Consider the following 15,051-nt stretch of genomic DNA (forward strand, 5'->3'; position numbering starts at 1 on the left):
TGATACTCTAATTCTTTACCCCCCCTCCTGCCCCCATCCCCCCCCCCCCCCTTATTGCAGTAAAGCAATAAGGAGCCCTTTGGAAATGTGAAATATCATGGTGGGGGAAGCGACGCGGTCGTAACTGTACCAACCATGAGAGCTTCAAGGGCGGCAGAGTGCCTGGCACGTTGTTAGTGATCTGAACAAAGTAGTTGGGGGATGATGCGGCTGTGGTGGAGAAATGGGGGGTACATTTCCTGAGTGCATCAAGCCAACATTGGGAGATAGGGTTTCAAAACCAGGAATCAGCATATAATCAGAGCCAGTGTGATTGTAAAGGTAAGCTGGGCAGAGGAGAGAAAAAAGAATCCCTTCTTAGGAAATAAATTCAGCTTCCCAACCAAGCCATTTTGGGGCAGGAAACGACTTTCTAGAAACCAGGACTAAAACCCAGCCGCTCCTTTTTTCCCATGGCAAGTCCTGCGTTCACAGCTCAGGGTTTTCCTGTCTGCAACAACGTCATAGTTGCTAGCACATGGCTTCCTGCCGAGTTGCATCACCTTGCACGGAAACGCTGGGTGTTCAGGTTCTGCTGAAGGAAGAACCTTAGCTCCCTGAGTGGGCAAGTAGAGACTGTCCTCACTCCTGGGCCTGCAATGTGGGAGCTTTGCGGGCCTGCAGCCCTTGGTACCTCCCCTGCTACCCCCCTGCCGGATGGAGATGGGCGGGGCAGCTGACAGCTCTCTGAAGGGTACATTTTCAGTTCCCTGTCCTCAGAGCCTACAAAGTGGGTGACGTCATTTCCTTTTCCTGCGTTTTTCCAACATGCTCTGTTTAACCCACTTGACTCGCTGCCACCCTTGCTCTCGAGATTTCCTATGACATAGCTGGGTCCCCAGTATTGGCTAATTCCTCCCAGCCTCTGCCTGCAAAGCAGGAGTCCCTAGGAGAAGCCTCGCTTTGACTGGAATCTGGGGCGAAAAAATCCACACATGGCCTTGAATTAAGTTTCCTCATCTAGGAGACTAGAGACGAACTTCATTCATTGCCTTTTAATTCCCCACGTTGGGGAATCCAGCACTGAGCTGGATGACCCCAAGGTGCCCCAGTGAAAAGACATGGTCTCTTGGAACCTCTTGTGGGATTCCAGAGTATTGTAGGGGAACAGAGCCTCTAATGTGGGAGATCATAACCTGGGAGAAGGTGGATGGGGAAAAAACACCTCTTTTCACAAACCTCTAATTAACATTTAACATTTTCTTTGATTATGAGCATGGGAAACAAATATAAATCACAATAGTATTAGAAGTACCGGTGACTTTGTCACTGATAGAAATCACAAATATTTTTGTATCACATTAGAGTTGTTTCAGATACTTCAAAATAACATTTATACTCATCACTACTTAGGAATGTCCGTAGTTTGGGGGCACCTGGGTGGCTCAGTCAGATGAGCACCCAATCCTTGATTTCAGCTCAGGTCATGATCTCACAGTGGTGAAATTGAGCCCCGTGTTGGGGTCTGCTCTGATAGCATGGAGCCTGCTTGGAATTCTGTCTCCCCCCACCCCCTTTCCCCTCCTGTGCTCATGCTCTCTATCTCTAAATAAATAAATAAACAAACAAATAAATAAGAGGGATGTTGGTAGTTTGTAAGCCCGCCTGCTGCTAGATCTTATTAATTAATGCATTAATAAAGAAGCACATTTATTATATATTGCCTATTGTCATTCTATATTTTGATAGCTGTATTTTAATATAATTGATTTCTTTTATAATTCCACGTACTTTATTTTATGCATTTAGAAACATTATCCTGAGTAGGGTCCACAAGCTTTGCTGTGTGCCAAAGGGGTCCAAAGCACACAGAAGGTTGAGATCCCCGGCTCTAATGGCAAGAACAAAGGCACATGGGTATGTCAACCTCACCTTCCCGATTGTGACGTGAAGTGAGAGAAGAAGAAGGCTGTTTCTGGAGATGATGGGAGAGACTGCTTATTGTCAGGAGTTTCTTAGAAAGTTCAGTCTGTGCTCAAGATGGGCATTGAGGGTTGGGGGGTAGAGATTACTTCTTGTCTGAGTTGTTTTCTTGGAGACAGTGTGATTTGAGCAAGACTTTTTTTTTTTTTTTTTTTTTTTTTTTTTTTTTTTTTGCAATGCTTTGAAGAACTGATTTTATCAGCTTTGGGGCTGGAGAAGCTGTGGCAGGAGAAGGACCCTTGCTCCTTACAATGGGAGAGCTAGGACAAAGCTCCTGAAGCAGTGGATGCTTCTGTACCTGAGTGAGGGCACCCCTGTGGGTCTTGGGTGGGGTAAGGGGGCAGGTATTGAAGAAGGTTGAAAAGAGTCAATGCCATGAACTGTGAACATCAGTCTCAGGAAGTGCACTCTGAAACCTTCCATTTCTAATAACCGATGTCTCGTTTCCTTTGGTGACATCTGGGTCAATGTTGCACACATCAGACTTGCTTACCTATGTATTCCCCTAACATTTGGATTCAAAATGCTTTTTCAGGCTCTGGTTCCCTACAGAGATGAAGCTCTCTCATATCGAATAACTGTTCCACTGGACATCATGTCTAGCTCCCTGGGTATAATCCCATTTCCTCAACCCAGTCCCTCCAGAGGTCACTGCCAAGGGGCATTGTCTGCACTCTGCCTCAGGAGCAGCTCATCCAGAGTTGCACTATGCTCTTCTCTGGCTCGATGTGGGGGATTTGGAGGCATTGAGGAAGTGAAGAAGAGGTTGAGTCAGTACTTCTGGAGTTCTTTCTCCCTGCTCACAGGACTGCTGGCCCAACAAAACTGAGAACTCCCTGCCCGAGAGGGAAGGTGCTACTTCTGGCCCTGTCAGAGCAGACAGCACCCCATAGCCTGCACAGTCAAGACCATGATGCTTGCAGATGAGCAGGGACCCGGGTTAGCAAGATACCAAAGGGCTGGCCGGTCCAGGAAAGTGACGAGAGACACTGACCTTCTGGCTTCAGGATGTGGAGTTAAAGACCATAAGACAACAATCTGGGCAAAATCAAAACCAAAGCCAGGGAGGCCAGACAAAGGGGAAAACTGACTCCTCGCTCTAGGCTAGAAACAGGAACACCAAACAGATGTGTCTTTAGAGGTCAAGGAAACCCAAGAGTGTCCTAAAGCCAAAAAGCAAAGCCATAGGTTTCTTCCAAGAGGGAGCTGCCTAGACATCTGAGATCGGCTTTGCTCCGTATATATGTATTGATTTACTCAAGGAATGTTTATGTCTTGAGTGCGGCTGTTCACGGCTTGGTTGTCCCTGAAGAGAGCAGTCTGGAGAGAGGAGATGGGCCCTAAGGGATCTCTGACTTGTCAAGACCTGGGACCTGGGTCCCAGGGAACACAAATGGAAGTAGGGTGTGGTGAAGAAGGAACAAGAGGAAGACTGCTTTCTGCCCCAAGGGTGGAGCTATGGTTCTTGGGAAGTGAAGCCTAGGCCAGGGCAGAGATAGAACAGCAACAGAGCATGACCAATGGCTCTTTTGTTGTTTGTAGCCCTCACTGAATGCCAGGCACTGAATACTTCATAAAATGTTAACTCATTCTGTCCTCAGGCAACCCTTGATGTAGATATGATTATTCTTTTCATTTTCCAAATAAGGAAACTGAGCCACGAAGTCTACTTAGTGCCTAGGAAAGTGACCAGACAGAGGTATCCAGACTAAGAGCATGCTGGGGCAAATGTACTTCCAGGTAAAAGCTAGATCCTCAACCCTCTCCGGGCACGGTGACTGGATCAAACCTTGTGCCTGCCTGGAGGAGGCTTCTTTTATGACACTCGAACCTACGGATGGTGGTTCCATGGCAGAGATCTGAGGCTGGCTCTCAGAAACAGAACTGGACGTGTAGGCTCTCTCTAGAATGCTCTAGAGCTCATAACAGCTGTTTAAAAATTTATCCTCCCCCAACTCCTTGGCCAAACGCAATATGCTGGCCCCTGAACCTACCTCCCGGAATAAGTTTGTCTCTGCCACTGATCACGCATTCATTCCCGGTTGTCTGGGAGATAGCATGTGATTTGTATGTACCAGCGATTGCGCTGGGCATGAATGAGGTGAGGTCTGGACCGATTAAGAGAGGGGTCCCACATTGGGGTAAATCTGTGACTGAAGAAAGAGGAGTAAGGGCGAGCCTGCAGGAGGGTATCTGAATAGCAGAGAGATTCAGGAAGACAGCTGGAGCCTGGCCGGCTGCACAGAAACTGCAAGTCATTTCTTGGGGACTCGACTGACAGCCTCCCGGAGATGCAGACCCAGAGGAAAACACAGCCTCTCCTCTTGTCTCACTTGCCAGTTTAAAAAAAACATGTAAGAAGGAGGCTTTCCCGAAATGACAGTGTTTTCTGGGAAATCAGATTAGAGCAATTGGGAATCCTCAAATAGGAGCAACCGTCCTTTTTAAACTTTTATTTTTAATGTTTTATTTGTTTTTAAGACAGAGAGAGACAGAGCGTGAGTGGGGATGGGGCAGAGAGAGAGGGAGACACAGAATCCGAAGCGGGCTCCAGGCTCCGAGCTGTCAGCACAGAGCCCGACGGGGGCTCGAACTCAGGAACTGTGAGATCATGACCTGAGCCGAAGTCGGATGCCCAACCGACTGAGCCGCCCAGGCGCCCCTCAACCATCCTTTTTAATGAGTACCTACTACACATCTATTGTACACATCTGCTTTGGACAGTATTCTGAATCCCCACGACAGTTCTGCGAAGCAGCTTTCTCCTTCATTGGCACCGATGAGGAAACTGACGCTCGCGTTAAGTAGATTGTTCAGCGTCACACAGAAAGGGGAAGGAGCACGATTCCACACAAAAGTCTATCCTCTTAACCTTTTGGCCAATCTTCTGGGCAAGACCATAGTTCTCAAAGACGGTTGCCCAGAGCATGTGTGGCTGCCCACGATTTGCTCTGGAGGATGGAAGAAGGAGAGAGTGTCCTCAGGAAGGAGCCCAGACCCTCAGCTGGACCGGGAACATCATGCAACACATTCAGAAGTCAGCCTCTGCCTTTTCGCTCAGTGTTGGACCGTTAATTAGTGTGTAACTTCACAGGATTGTTGCGAGTCAGCCCAGGCCCCTTTTTGTACATCTGGGTTTAATGATCTGTGTTGCTGGCATCCAGCACGGTAATCTAGGCCCTGGATTATATGGTCTTGGCCAAAATAGAGTGAACTCCCCCGGCAGCCAGGGCAGAGAGCACTACACCAGGATTTACTGTCTAGATCTGCCATGCCTTAGCCGCGTGACTTTGGGCAAGTCTCCCACCTTCCTGAGCCTCAGACGCTTTGACTGATCACACCGATCGCCTCTGACATCCTCGGCTCCTCTGGGGCTTGAGCGACATCAGCAGATATTTCTCAGGCACCAGCTCTGCGAAAGCAGAAAACGAGAAGACGAAAACGACCATGCCAAAAATAAAAATCCAGCCCTGTTCCGGGCCCTCCGGGGGCTACAAAAGAGTCAGGATACATTCTTCGAGTCTGGAAGGAAAGAAAGGGCAGGTGAACCAGCGAAGTGGAAAGGTGAAAGAAGCAGACGAGACCTATGGAAGGAAAGATGGAAGGCACTTCTTCCGTATTTCTCCCTCCCCCTCCCGCCCCATCGCCTCCTCCTTCTACAACCTTGCGGGAACGCAGGTGCGGCGCCTTCGCTTGCAGCCTCCCACCGCGCATGCCAAATGCATCAGCGGGGATGTTCCATCCTGACTGAGGGCCCGGATTTTGGAGCAAGACGCCCTCAGCTTGGATCCCAGCTCCACAACCAGCTGCGTGAACCAAAGCGTGTTGAGGAACCTCACCAAGCTTTAGATTTCACCTGTAGGATTGGGTTGGTCGGTAATCTTTACCTCGGAAAAGCATCGTGAGGAGTAAAGGAAGAAGCATATGTAAAGTTTTCACCTTGGTGCCTGGGACGTGGTGAGCATCCAACACGTGTACAGTGTCGTTGACATTATAGTTCATTCTTGAAACCAGGTTCTCTGGCTCTTGTGAGCTGAGTGACCTTGGGTAAGTTACTTAACCCCTCTGTGCCCCGGTTTCCTCCTTTGGGTTTAATCATCTGTATGGCTAGGATTCAAAGCAGTGGCCTTTTGTTCATTTCATTTCCTTCTCAGAACTGCTATAGGATTGTTGTGAGAATAAAATAAAACATGTATATTCATAGTATAATACAGGACATGTATTTTGTATTAAAAAAAAAGACTATTCCCTGGTATACAGAAAGCACTGTATAAATGTTTGCTATTATTAAGTTCATATAGATCATTTATTCAAGAAATGTGAATTTAACATCTACTAAGTGCCAGGCAGTGAAGAAACCAAACTATCCTCACCCTCCTGGAGCTTACATCTGAGCGGGGAAATGGATAATAAAATAGGACGTTGGGGAAGCAGGACAGGGGTGTAAGATGTGCTGAAGGTGGAAATAGGGGTTTTATAGAAGATAACATAAGATAGCTTTTAACGAAGGCTTAAAGGAGGAGGAGTTGCAAGCTGTGCAGCTGTCCGGGGTCAAGTGCACCCCCCGAGTGGGCACGCGAGATCAGAAATGCTATGACGAAGCTGGTCCCGCCCGCATCCAGCTGTCCAGCTGGCTTAGGATGGATGTTCATCCGAGGTCACCTTGAAAGGTGGAGTCCTCTGCAGACCGTCCTGCTTTCTCTTAACAGCCTATTAATCCCATCAGAGCATAACATTGGGTTTTTTTTTTTTTAACGTTTATTTATTTTTGAGACAGAGAGAGAGACAGACCATGAACGGGGGAGGAGCAGAGAAAGAGGGAGACACAGAATCGGAAGCAGGCTCCAGGCTCTGAGCCATCAGCCCAGAGCCCGACGCGGGGCTCGAACTCATGAGATCGCGAGATCGTGACCTGAGCTGAAGTCGGACGCTTAGCCGACTGAGCCACCCAGGCGCCCCTGGATTTGTTTTTTTAACCCTACCTCCGTTTACATGCGTGTGTGCCCACGAAGTGCAAAGGCCCTAAAATGAGAACGTGCCCAGTGTGTCTGAAGAACGCAGAGGAGGCCAGTGTGGCTGGTTGGGAGTGAACCCCAACCAGCACTAGGGACACAGAGGAAACGGAGCTGGGGAGGCAGGGTGTACAGACAGTAGGGCTCTCTAGACCATCCTATGGCTCTGGCTTTCGAATGATCACACGCAGTAGATTGTTAAAAGGATCTGTGTCCACCTTCCAGACAACTAAGGACCAAAGAAATTTAGTGACCTGCCCTGGGCAGTTCATGGCAGGAGAAGCCTCGACACCAGATCATGGCTCCTGGTTGGCACTCTTTACACCATGCTGTGTGGCCCCCGCCCTGCTGGGGCTCCTGGGGACCCTTCACCATACTTGGTGCTCTCAGCAACACTTGGAGATTGCTGTCATGGTCCCCCTTTTACAGAAGAGGACACTGAGACTTAGAGACCTTAAGTAGCTTGTTCAGAGTCACACAGGATTGAAGCCAGGTCCATCCGACTGCAGAGATCCTGCTCTGTGCACTATAGCATGTTCTGCGAGATCTCTTCCTCAGGAAGAAAGGATGCTTCAGCCGGCCAGTTCCACCATAGATGCTGACCCAGGGTAGTGCATATAAAGTGCTTCTTTCAGCACCTGGCATATGGCAGGTGCTCAGTGACGGTTGTTACTGCCATTAGCCATGTGAGGAATGTCCTTCTAGAAGATGGTGCCCGATACCCCCTGCTCTGGGCTGTACTTGCTGAAATACTTGATGTACTTTTTCGCCGGGACAGTCATCCCTCTGTGAGAAACACCTTCTCTCTAGCACAACATATATACCCATGGAGGGTGAATTGAGGGTCAGAGAAGAGGTATCTAGGCTGGGAGCAGTAAGAAAGAAATGGGAAGAGAGAGAGAGAGAGAGAGAGAGAGAGAGAGAGGAGAGTGGAGCTCAGAAGAGGAGAGATACCAACCTGCTGGTGGTCGGAGCCCCACATCCATCTCCTTGATCATCGGTGGAGGGAAGACAGGTGCTGGATGGAGGCTTCAGAGACCCAGTGTGGAGCCCATCTCTTCACTGACTCACTTTGGGACTCAGTGATTCTTAGCCTTCTCTAGCCTCAGTTTCCCCACCTATGTGCATTCTTCAAGAGACTTTTCACTTTTTTTAAAAGTATTTATTTCTTCATTTTGAGAGACAGGGAGAGAGAGAGAGCTAGCAAGGGAGGGGCGGAGAGAGAGGGAGACAGCGAATCTCAAGCAACACAGAGCCAGATGCGGGGCTCGAACTCGAACTCGTGAACTGGGAGATCGTGATCTGAGCCATCACTGAACCCACCGAGCCACCCAGGAGCCCCATAAGGCTTCTTTCACTTCTAATCTTCACCACCACGCTTCCTTGACTGGCCCTCGATGAATGAGAAGACACTTCCACTAACTGAGAGAGGACGGAGTTTATTCAGGAAAAACCGGTCAGTACAATATGCACTACAAGGTATCGTTCTGTTCCCATCACAGTCATGGGAAAAACAACTGCACAATAAATTAGGGGGAAGCCGACCCGTCCCCTCCATGGTGGCCCACGGGACGTTTCGGCAGACCTATTTATCATAAATATGACAGCAGACCATTTGGTTACTTTCAGGTGGGATCAGCAGTCCCCGGGCCCAGCCGGTGGGCCTGGTGAGTGCAATCGGATCCTTGAAACCTAGATTTTTCCCTGCAATACCCCAGCCCCAGGGGAGAGAATTCGAAAAAAGCTCAAGGGAGGTTTTTTCAAAATCACCCTCATCTGCATAAAAACGGGGTCTTCCCCCTTCTCCCTCCCCTCAGAAAGCCTGGCAGTGGGGGGGGGGGGGGGCGCGCTCCTCCCTGGGCCTTCAGGTTCCCAGGTGGGTCCTCAGGCAGCAGAATTTTCTTGATGATTCTTGTCAAGCCAGGCCAGAAAGACGTCCAGTTCTCCCAGAGACTTAATGGCCGCTGATCGGACCTCCAGCTGCAACCAGGCAAATCATCGTCAGAACTTGCCTTTCGAGGCTTTGTAGTCGGCAACGCTTTCCCCATGTTCCAGGCCCCGTGAGGCTTTCCTTTCATTCATCAATTATATTGGCAGAGCGTTCACACCCCAAATTATTTTTCTAGCAGCCAACCCAAATTGTTTCCCCCAAACAAGCGGTTACATCATGTCAGCAACTTATAAATAAAATGAAAAACTCTTCATTCTTTGCCTTCTGTTTTTCTTTTTCCTGTGTTTTTTTTTTTTCATAGAAACACACACACACACACACACATACACACACACACACACACAGGCCTTACTGGCCAGTTCTTTTGCTTGTTTTCCTTTTCCCATCAGCTTGCCTTACTTCTCCCTGAGGAAGTCTCAACCCCAGCAGTGCTCTCCCATGGGTAGGGTAACACGTTGTCCCCATCTGCACCAAAGCCCCTAAGGACACGTGTCCTCCCCAACGTCACACAGACAGTCGGCCGCAGAACGGGAACTAGAACTCGGGTCTCCTGACATATTCCGCCCCTTTCCAGCAGACGGCAAGGAGATGGTAAGATCCAAAAGTATTTCCTGTGGAGCCAGGGAGCACGGGATCGAGTCCTACCCACCACTTGGCTGCAGTGGTTACACTCGTCAAATTACTTCACCTGTTTGTGCCTCAGCTCCCTCATTTGTCAAATGTAGATAATGGCTCACAGCACGGTTATGAGCAACCCATGTGTTAATACCTGTACTGTATCGGAACAACAGCTGGCTCGTGGTAAGAACAATACAAAGTCTTAGCCATTGTACAATATTATTCTATGGAGCCTCTCCACAAGGAGGCTGTGAACGGCCTCTCGCCTTCTCGCTCTGACTCAAAGCATTGGCATCATTTGGCAGGGTGGTTGAAATGCAGAATTTCAGGCCTCGTTCCAGACTTCCTAAGCCAGAACCTGTATTTGATTTTGACCAAGTCTCCGGAGGATGCCTGTAAGGAGCACAGGCTGTACCCTCTACCTCTGTATGAGATGTGCATTCTACGTCTGCGCGTACGGGAGAAGCACTGCTCTTTGTCACCCCCAGGGTGCTGGCGGCAGTCACCTCCCACAGTGACACCTGGCAGGTAACGTGTTCCGTGCACCACAGCTTACGGTTCGCTGGGGATCTTTGTTCCCTCTGTGGATCACACCCATCGGAGGTAGTGTGTGCTTTCCCTCAAAACTGAACGCAGGTTAATTCTGATATGTGAGGTCAGAAGAAGATTGTGGAGGCGTGATGGAGAAGGGGGGCCCAGCAAATCAGCAAAGGGGGTAAGACCAACACACTCTGCTGACACACAGGATGGGGAAGACCGGCAATAAACTCTTGTTGAGTCCATGAGCGACGGGGGGAGTGGGGGCCGAAGGGTTGGCCCCCTCCCAGCCAGGGTGCCACCTTCCACCTCCGCCTTCCGCGTCCTCCCCCTCCCATCCTTACCTGATCGTAGTTGTCGTGGATGATTCTGGTGGCGTTGGTGGCTTCCTCCCTGCAGTGACACTGCCTCTGCTCCTGCTGTGATCGAGAGAAGGAAGGACCCATCAGAGGACCTTGCCACCCAGCCCGCTCTTTCCGCCTGCTGGGTGACATTCCTCCTTCTCTCCAACATGGGTCCGGTAGGTAAACTCAGGTTGGAGCAGCAAGGGGGAGTAGAGTCTGTTTGTAGAGTCACCCTGTGTTTGCCAGGGCTTTTGCTCTTTTTCTGGGTTTACAGCTCACCTGACGGGAAGGGCCAGGGAAGTAGGCGCCAAATCTGTCTGGTCAGCACTCTGTGAATGCAACACCCCACAGGGGAGGCCCTAAATATATATCAGATTAGCTAAGGAAGTAATTGATGAAACGAATCTTAATGCAAGTACGGCAGGGGTCATGACTTCTTCTCACAATTTTAGAATCCGAGGCACAGAAAGGAGAGGTGATTTGCCACAAAGTCACCGCAGGTGATCGTTGGCAGGGACAGCGCTGGAACCCAGGATTTCTCCTGGTCTAAGTTTTCGTTGGTTTGTTTGGGTTTAGTTTTATTTCTGGTGTTTGTTTTTAACAGATCACAATGAATTTATAGGTAACCCTTGGGGATAGACTATAGGAGGGAACAATGTAGAGGTTAATTGGTATGAAAACGCCAAAGGGTCCCAAACAAAGAAACTACAGAGATAGGGAGATGCTTATGATAAGCCTGAACTCGAGGGCCTGCCTCTCTCACAAGCCAGCCCTGAGACTACTTGAAGAGTACTTTGATATAAGTGGTCACCCCAGGAGGATTATCTGTGAGGAAACCAGGTCTGATGGGGTATCAGCGGGGAGGAAGTCCTGAGGAAGAGATTCTGGACAGTTCTCCCCGTGGATGACAGGGCAGGGGATTTCCTTTGGTCCAAGAGCCATTTCAGAGAGCCGACTGGGCCCAGCATGTCCTGGGGCAGACGGGGGACAGATGTTCCGGGTCCTGATGTGGCAACTCACACATGGCTGCAAAGCCTTCTGCATGTAGAGGAAAAAGTTGGCAATGCTGCTGAGTTTTCTCAAGATTTGGGGGTTCAGCTCCTGATGGTCCTTGAATACCTTGTCCACGTAAAATGCCAGGAGGTTCTTGGTCACACAGCATACATCTAAGGGCTACAGACACAAATTAGAGAGAGCTCCAGAAGCCCTCTTCTCTTACTGTCTTAGGGCCACAGCAACCTTTTTGAGTAGGGGCGTCAAGGAATGAAACAGCTAAAAGTGAAGTTTCTCAAATTCCTATCGGTCTCAGAGCGTCCCACTCCTCTTACCACATCAAAGCTACTTGTGACGAAGGCACTGAGGAGAGATTGCGGTTCACCTCCTCTTTCTGATGGCCAGGAAGTACGGTAACAAGTGATGGAGCCCAGCCACAGAATTAGGCACCTGCCTTTTGAGAAGATCCATGCCTGGGCAGCTTTCTGGAAAAGTACTTCCTTATGTTCTGCTTCAGTTTGCTCCTCTGTTCCATCTCCCATCCATCAACATGTATATAAATACACACACACACACACACACACACACACATATATATACATAACTGTCAATAGCTATTGCACACCGGGTGTGCACTGGGCACACATTCCTACCATTGTAATGACATTGCATTTATCCTGTTCTGCTTCCCCCACCACCCCAATCTGTCCTTTAAAAAAATTTTTTTAATGTTTATTCATTTTTGAGAGAGGGAGAGACAGAGCATGAGCTGGGGAGGGGCAGAGAATGAGGGAGACACAGAATCCGAAGCAGGCTCCGGACTCGGAGCTGTCAGCACAGAGCCGGACATGGGGCTTGAACTCACAAACCATGAGATCGTGACCTGAGCCGAAATCGGATGCTCAACCTACTGAGCCACCCAGATGCCCCCCACCCCACCACAGGTCTGTTCTTTTTAAACTGCAGGGATCATTTGAATGGAGCTTATATTTGCAAGGATGGAAACTGACAGCTGCAGAAATGCACATCTGGGCAGGTCCGCAGCTGGCAGAGTGCATATCTCTCTAAGGGGGCGGGGGGGGGGGGGTGGTGACGGTGTTGAATTCCTAGGACACAGCTCAGAGCAGCTGGCCAGGCTGAGTTTTCTTCTAGCAATTTACACCCTGCCCTCCAGTCAGTGAGCTGCTCTGCAGGAGATTTGTAGCTCAGTCTGAGAAGGGAAGAGTGTGCAGCGGGAACAGTGCATCTATCTTCATTAGCATTAAAGCGACAAAGCTTCCTTGGCCCCGCAAGCAGCTTTTCCTAGACGACAAGCTCTACTTGCAACGCAAAACCCTTCTCCTCCTTCTCTCCTGCTGGTTCCCTCAACCAAAGGGGCAAAACGTTGCACACCTTTGTTTGACCAGGGAGAGAAGGAGAAAACATGATAAAGACCTGCCTCCCAACCGACCCCTTTCCTTATGCCAACATCGGCTATTTCTAGACCTTGAGAAGAGAAAGAATCTGGAGACAGAGAGAGCTTGGGGGTTCAACCACTGGCTCAACCACCGACTGGTCATTTTTTTGCCCAAGTTATCTATCAATTTGCTCATTTGAAAGTGTTCGTTTTGGAATAGGTGGCCTTTTGGGTCCCTTCCAGCTTGGATATCTTGTAAGTCTCTTATACGGTTGACTGGAATAGTATTTAGTAAGTGGCTACATCTGTTTACTACAAATAAGTCAGGCCCAATACTTCCTAGAAGAACCATTTCACTCAGAGAAGCCAAGTTATCTGTCCTTCTCTGGGAGATAAATATCTGAAAAAAACTGGATCTTTCTAGAATGCTTACTAGTACTGGAGGAGCTCTTTTTTTTTTTTAATGTTTATTTATTTATTCTGATAGAGACAGCATGAGCAGGGGAGGGACAGAGAGAGAGGGAGAGAGAAAGAATCCCAAACAGGTTCTGCACAATCAGCACAGGACACGGGGCTCGATCCCACGAGATCACGACCTGAGCCAAGATCAAGAGCTGGACACTTAACCAACTGAGCCACCCAGGCGTCCCTGGAGGAGTTCATTTTTAAAGGCACTTCCCAGTGGCTCCTTCTGTAAAGCGAATTCTCACCTCATAAGTCAACTGTTTTGTTAACACACCCTCAAGACCTCTCATCTGGACCGTTGGGCTGATCTCCTTACTGCCTTCCCTGCCTCACATTCTCCATTGTAAAGAACATCACCAGACTGTCTTTCTAAAAGGTCTTGGGGTCATACAGTCTTCAGCTCAAAAACCCACAGTGACTCCCTATTGCCTGCATTATTACAAGGTCGACGCTCAGCCTGACTTTTGAGGTTCTTGGTAAAATGACTCTAGTGTATCTCATCCTCTTCCATTCACCTCATTCACCTGCGTGTCCCTCACGCCACAAACCTGGCTGCCTCACCGTCCCCTGACACACATTCACTGATCTCACACATATTCTCCCTGATCTCCAGACTCCTTTCTCCCTTTTCCACCGACCCGCAGCCAACTCATCTTTTAAGTCACTGCTCATTTTCTCACCTCCCCCATGAAACCTTCCAGAATCACCTGAGCCACAGACAGCCTGTCCCATCTGAGCGTGTGGTACCCCCAATCTCTCTCTAGGTAAGTAATCCTTCTTTGATCCCTCCTACGGGGCTTCCACGTCCCTGAGACACAAGGGTGCCCTAACGCATCAGCTGGCAAGTGAGCAACCGGGAATATTTAGAGTATTAAATACAGGAGATTAGACAAGAGAAAACAGGGTGGGGATTTCTTTCTCAGCCTGGAGCTACTTCTCCATAAAAATAACAATACAGGGAAAAGCAGATTGGGGCCAATACCTTAATTCTGTGCAGGGTCTCCGATGTGGACAGGATGGTGACATTTTGGAAGGTGTCCTTAGCTTGCTATGGAGAGAAACAGACGAACAGACACGAGCAATGAATATTCCATGTCCCCCCCCGAGGCACAAAAAATAATGAAAAAGAACTCATTCTTCAAGTTAAGATGTAAGCTGAGATACACCCCCTTGCCCACACCTTCACCCTGAGCCCATACTCACGATGGCTTTTTTGATTTCTTGGAAACTCTCTACTACATGGCGCATGTCCATGGAAACCAGACATCTTCTCAGACCTCGGGCATGCACTGAGCACAGGAAGAGCACAGCAGCCACGAGCAAGAGGGAAACACGCTGTGCCTTCATATCCTGCAGGAAAGGATGGAAGTCAACTGCCGAGCTGAGAGTGGAAAGCAGTAGAGACCCCTGACTGAGCTGTCCTTTGGACCTTGCAAGGCAACCCAGATGGCAACCAAGAAAACAAGACTCACTACCTCAGCCTTGTGGTGTTCATGGTCATGTGTCTCCTCCTCTGGTTTTCTTGAATCAATTGAATGAGCCCCCACCTTCACCCCAGAAAGCACACGACAGTGTTCTCTCAAGTCCCAGAGAGTAGATTCGTGTGGATATCACTCCATTATGACTCAACGTGCTCATTTTGTCAACAGTGTTGAAAAGCATTGTTTTTAATAAATTAAATAGGAAAAACAAGGTTGGTAATACGCCCTAGGGATTAGGCAACAGATCTGAGAAACCCTAAAAGCACATTTGGTTTTTTTATGTTTGCTCCCG

General features: G+C 49.0%; 1 protein-coding gene across 1 annotated transcript; it reads right to left on the reverse strand.

Annotated features, from left to right (window-relative positions):
• Positions 1-8,778: 8,778 nt before the first annotated feature.
• Positions 8,779-14,625, reverse strand: IL19 (interleukin 19). Its single transcript, XM_058700525.1, has 5 exons — positions 14,482-14,625; positions 14,261-14,326; positions 11,445-11,597; positions 10,425-10,499; positions 8,779-8,954 (listed from the first exon to the last, which is right to left on the reverse strand). Exons 1-5 carry the CDS (start codon positions 14,623-14,625, stop codon positions 8,859-8,861), a joined length of 534 nt encoding a protein of 177 aa, XP_058556508.1. The 3' UTR covers positions 8,779-8,858.
• Between the last annotated feature and the right edge of the window lie 426 nt (positions 14,626-15,051).

The sequence above is a fragment of the Neofelis nebulosa genome, chromosome 15 (genome assembly GCF_028018385.1).
Source record: "Neofelis nebulosa isolate mNeoNeb1 chromosome 15, mNeoNeb1.pri, whole genome shotgun sequence".
NCBI lineage: Eukaryota > Metazoa > Chordata > Mammalia > Carnivora > Felidae > Neofelis > Neofelis nebulosa.